General features: G+C 35.1%; 1 protein-coding gene across 1 annotated transcript in view; it reads left to right on the top strand.

Moving 5' to 3' along the window:
- vwa5b2 (von Willebrand factor A domain containing 5B2) overlaps positions 1-6000 on the top strand; it is a 37552-nt gene that overhangs the window by 24322 nt on the left and 7230 nt on the right. The window contains exons 5-9 of the mRNA XM_016241420.1: positions 2926-3057; positions 3599-3723; positions 3840-4016; positions 4322-4432; positions 5753-5955. Of these exons, the coding sequence (XP_016096906.1) occupies positions 2926-3057; positions 3599-3723; positions 3840-4016; positions 4322-4432; positions 5753-5955 (748 nt within the window). The remainder of the gene's footprint in view (positions 1-2925; positions 3058-3598; positions 3724-3839; positions 4017-4321; positions 4433-5752; positions 5956-6000) is intronic.

Raw genomic sequence — 6000 nt, 5'->3', positions numbered from 1 at the left:
ATAAAACACCCTTACTCTTTGCTTGATAATTAGATTTACACCATCTGAATAACAAATAGTGAAAATTGTGGGTTTGACCTCCCAAGAATCCCTTTGCACATCTCTCCTTCAGCCCAACTACGTGCTTTGGCAGCGTGTCTGGAAAGCAGGAGAGGATGCTGGGAGTTGGGCAGCAGTGCACACATGCTTTGCTCACCAGCACTGCCACGAACCTCTCGCCTTATCAGCTCAGCTTCCAGCTGCTGGTCCGAGGAGCCTGTCTGCTGGCCGGTAACATTCATATCTTTCTGTCCAACATATCCAACATAAGCAATATGATAACGGGAGGAGTAGACATACAGTAAGGTGGGCTCGTCTCTTACCTGTCTCGTTCTGCCCCTTTTTTCTGTTTGCCTTTAAAGAGTGACTGTACGTTCATGCAGGTTCAGCTTGTGTTTTGAAATAATCCAGTTAGTGTAAAACTTGGCATGGACATCAGTGATTATGATAGATATCAGTGCGCCTGCCAGAAGGAGCCAAAGCATGTCTGCAAGAGTGTGTGCAGAGAGAGTGTTTGGCTCCGGCTCCGGGCCACTAGAACAGAGGAGAGAGATGGAGGCAAGGTGATATCCTAAATCACAGTGCAGCAGTGACGCTGTTCTGCTCCAGAGGAAAGTGGCCACTCAGTTTCAATTGGCTCAACTTAAATTTAAATTGAGTAGGACAGTACAGAGATATTAATTTGTAAAAAAAAAAAAAAAAAGAAAAAAAATTTTTTTTTTTGGACATTTACATATGTTGGTTTGTAAATGTTTTATTGTATTAGGATTTTTTAGACATGAACCATGGTAATATGATGTTTTTGGACACGGTATGGTAATATCATTTTCATTTTACATTTACCATGGTAATACCATGTTTTTTTATACACTTACCATGGTAATATCATGAAGTACTTTGTTTGGACTACCATATATACACAAACTGTGTACTTTAGTATGTGAATATGGTACTCTTTTAATACCATGGTATACTGTACTACTGTTCAAAAGTTTGGGGTCTGTACGATCTTTTGTTTTTGCAATTAGTCTCTTACGCTCACCAAGACTTTTATCCGAAATACAGTAATATTGTGAAATTTTATTACAATTTAGAATAACTTTTCTATTTGAATATATTGTAAAATGTCATTTATTCCTCTGATCAATGCTGAATTTTCTGCATCATTACTTCAGTCTTCAGTGTCACATGATCCTACAGAAATCATTCTAATATGCTGATTTGCTGCTTGAAAAAAATTCTTATTATCATCAATGTTGAAAACAGTTGGGCTCTTGATATGTTTGGAAACTTTGATCTATCGGTCAGGATTCTTTGATGAATAAAAATTTTTAAAAAACAGCATTTACCTGGAATACAAATTTTTGTAACATTATAAAAGTCTTTCCTGTCACTTTATGATCAATTTAAAGGATTTTGCTAAAGTATTTGTTTCTTTAACAAACAAAAAAATCTTACTGACCCCAAACTTTAGAATGGCTATAATATTTTTATGGATAATATAGAAACCAAAACAAAATAATAATAATAAATAAATATATAATTCAACAATAATGCTTTTTTTCTGCTGGTAGTTTAGATTTGCACTTTCTCTGCCAATATTTTCAATTATAATTTTTTTAGATAGTTTAAATTGTATTAGTGATCAAAAAATGTATCGTATCTATTTCTTAGCAACAATTTATGTGCATCAGAAAACAATATAATTTCATATTATTTATTTTTAAGGAAAAAAAAAAAAAAAAAATTTTTTTTTTTGGACATTTACATATGTTGGTTTGTAAATGTTTTATTGTATTAGGACTTTTTAGACATGAACCATGGTAATATGATGTTTTTGGACACAGTATGGTAATGTCATTTTCATTTTACATTTACCATGGTAATACCATGTTTTTTTATACACTTACCATGGTAATATCATGAAGTACTTTGTTTGGACTACCATATATACACAAACTGTGTACTTTAGTATGTGAATATGGTACTCTTTTAATACCATGGTATACTGTACTACTGTTCAAAAGTTTGGGGTCTGTACGATCTTTTGTTTTTGCAATTAGTCTCTTACGCTCACCAAGACTTTTATCCGAAATACAGTAATATTGTGAAATTTTATTACAATTTAGAATAACTTTTCTATTTGAATATATTGTAAAATGTCATTTATTCCTCTGATCAATGCTGAATTTTCTGCATCATTACTTCAGTCTTCAGTGTCACATGATCCTACAGAAATCATTCTAATATGCTGATTTGCTGCTTGAAAAAAATTCTTATTATCATCAATGTTGAAAACAGTTGGGCTCTTGATATGTTTGGAAACTTTGATCTATCGGTCAGGATTCTTTGATGAATAAAAATTTTTAAAAAACAGCATTTACCTGGAATACAAATTTTTGTAACATTATAAAAGTCTTTCCTGTCACTTTATGATCAATTTAAAGGATTTTGCTAAAGTATTTGTTTCTTTAACAAACAAAAAAATCTTACTGACCCCAAACTTTAGAATGGCTATAATATTTTTATGGATAATATAGAAACCAAAAAAAAAAAAATAATAATAATAATAATAAATAAATATATATATATATATTTTTTTTTTCCCCTTCAGATTTTAAAATTAAACTATACAGGGTTTAACTGATTATGAAGCCAAAAACTTAACCTTTCAAAAAAAAATTGTATGCATATCTAGATTTATATCAAATGTCAGGATCAGTCTTCACTTGTGAATCTGTTTTATCATATCTTTAGTTCCCTGAGGCTCAGATGTTAAAGGTTCCCATCAGCATAATGTTCTTTCATAGCAACTAATCAAATCAGTGCTGAAATGTCATGTGAACAGACTCTGAAACTCTTCTTATGCTTTCTCTTCATATCCAGGTCTGGAAAGCCCCACCCATGCCCTGCGCGCAGACGCTGACCCCAGTGCACAGTCTGCATCGGCAACCTACATCACACTGGCGGAAGAACATTCATGTGACCGACATCTGGAAATAATACTACACCTTTGCGGTGAGAGCTGACTACATGTTAAATCATAAGCTGTTTGGCATTTTGGTAACACCTCCATAGCTATTTTCTAGTTATGCATGTCATATAGCACATATCTGCTTGAATGCATAAAAGTAAAAATCTCCAAAAATCTCTGTGTTCATATTACATTTAAGTAGCATATTTCAAAGCAGCAACAAACTCTGACAACATCAGTATAAAATCAGTTTGTCCAGCTCAAATCATGCTAGAATTTTTTTTTTTGCAGCTAACATTAATGCACACTTTATAGCAAAAAAAAACAGCTGATGCCTTTACAAATAAAACAATTGACTTTAAATTAGAAGGCGGCACTTACAGTTACCTACAGTTGCCAAATAGAGCATTGCAGTTTCCCATTCCCAAGTTTTTGAAAGATGTTCACCAAAACTGTATTTATTTGTTCAAAAATACAGTAAAAACAGTAACATGAAAAATAAAATCTAATTCAAAATATTAAAACTATAATAATATATCGGTGATACTAGAACCACCTGCAAGTCGCTGTCGTTGTTGCCTGCAGAGCCTCATAGTCCATTGGTCATCCTAGAAAGGGGCCGTCTCACCTTTAGTGAATACGAGCAGCAGATCCGTACTCGACGTGATTTCATTCGCTGTGCCCAAAAGGAGGTAGAGTCTGAGAAGATGGTAAGATTATTGCTTTTAGACACTTGCATTGCTGACTTCATCTTGATTGTCTTTTAAGAACATCATTTAGAGAATTTTTTAGTTTTTATGTCATGCGTGCATGTGCCTCCCCCCAGCTGGAGTTTGTGCGGAGACGCTATCACAAGGATCTGCTCTTGAACCCCGTCCTGATGCTTAACTTCTGCCCTGATCTGCTGTCAGAACCAACAGAACTGCAGCAGGCCAGCAGAGAGCTCATCTTCCTCATTGACAACAGCAACATAATGACGCAGCACAACATCAACAAGATCAAGGTTCTTGTGATCTCCTATATGAGCAGCTGCTCTTCTGCCACTAAATGTTGGCACATGCTCTTTTTTGTCTTCAGTACATTTTTTTTCCTCAAACTGTTAGCATTTACTATAAAGCACAGATCAGTGGTTCTTTAAAATCTTTGTTGCCATTAGAAGTTAGCAGCTCTTGTTTAAAGCAAATTAGTTTGAACCACCTACAAAACTAGAATCAAACAATATCGTCTGATAGGATTCCACTCTGAATGTGCAGTATTTGCCGGTTGAACATAACCAGAAATGTTCCTGTGCTTTCATATATTTGACAGGAGGGGATGTTGGTGGCCGTCAAAAGTCTGCCGACCCGCTCCATGCTGAACATCGCTGGCACCTGCTCAACAGTCAGGCCTCTTTTCAGCTCCAGCAAGCCCTGCACAGATGTGAGTGTTTCTCCAGTCACATTTTAGCTGTAGTTGCCAAAATCATTGCATAGTATTTATTTTAAGAGAAACTGAAACTCAGAAACGATGGAGATCACACAGGGTTGTGAGATGGTTGATGTTTACCTGTGAGTGACCTGCTGATAACAATCTCTGTCCAGGTCGCTACTACTGGTTGCCATGACACTGCAATATCAGGTTGAAGCAGGTCCAGGGTCTGGCAGGACAAATTGTTTTAAAACAGCGAGGGTCATATGGCACTGCCATACATTTTACAGCATGCAATGACCAAAAACAAACTTGTTTTGCTCCATTGTGCACTAGCGTTGTGAAAAGTACCGACTGGTACCGACATCTGTACTTTTGACAACAATATTGTGCACCACTGCTCTTTACATCTTCATCACAAAGAGCTTCTCTGGCGCGGCGCTCTTCGATCACTTTTGACTCAAAAATGTTACGTTTTTATTTTTTTTATTGTAACTTCATTGAAAATGGTACAAAACTTGGTAACTTTTTTGGCACTGGCTATATGAATACACAAAAATGATGGACATAATTGGAAAAGGCCAAATGGTCATTAAAAAGTAACAATTGGATTCCTCATGGTCAAAAACGACCGCCATTGGAAATAATGGGAAATATGAAAAAATATGAAAATACAGATTTTTTTTTTTTAAAGGTACAACTCACAAAAGCCACTTTACAGAAAAAAGCACTGATTTAAATTATGGATTTAAATTATAGGAACATTCTGGGTTAAATACAACTTAAACTTTACCATATTTGATTTTTCACAAATGAAAACAGAGGTTTATTATTGTCTCCAGTTGCTGTTATTTGAGATAGTTATATTTAACCTAGAATATGTCTTTCACTATTGGATGAATATTGCCAGTTATGAATGTGTGATATTTAGAGTTTCAGGAAGTCATGATATGTATATGAAAATGTGGGGTCAATTTATTGCCCGAACATATAATAAAACGAGAGATAATTGGTTAACTCTGGCCTGTAAGGCCTAAATGTTTTTTTCTTTAACTCAGCTGTGTATTCAATTTTGTATCCATGTAAGTTTTTATTTTAGATATATATTTATATATATCTAAAATAAAAACTTACATGAATACAAATACATATATACTGTATATATACATATTCATTAATTCGTTCGTTTGTTTGTTTAGGAGGGTAAATAGGTAAAACTAAAGCATGCTACTGTAAAAACCCTAAAAAAAAAAAAAAATAAAAAAAAGTCACTGTTTTTTAATTATATCAGGGCTAAAGGGACTGCCAATCTCTCCCTCTCTCATTTTTCAGAGTACAGTGACTCAGGCACTGGAGTACATCCAGAAGATACGCACAGACCAATGTGGTGCTAACCTGTGGGGGGTGCTGTCCTGGATTTATCGGCAGCCCGTCCACCGCAGCTACCCACGACAGCTCTTCCTCATCATGGATGGAACCAGCAGTAACATAGGCCGCGTGTTAGAACTGGTCAGGAGGAACGCCTGTAACGTCAGGTAAAAACTGTAATGTTAGATTAAATTAGTGTTGAAGACACCATG

This window comes from Sinocyclocheilus grahami, unplaced genomic scaffold, assembly GCF_001515645.1.
Source record: "Sinocyclocheilus grahami isolate Dianchi unplaced genomic scaffold, SAMN03320097.WGS_v1.1 scaffold622.1, whole genome shotgun sequence".
NCBI lineage: Eukaryota > Metazoa > Chordata > Actinopteri > Cypriniformes > Cyprinidae > Sinocyclocheilus > Sinocyclocheilus grahami.
The sequence above is the reverse complement of the archived record's forward strand: the minus strand, read 5'-3'. Positions and strand labels throughout refer to the sequence as shown.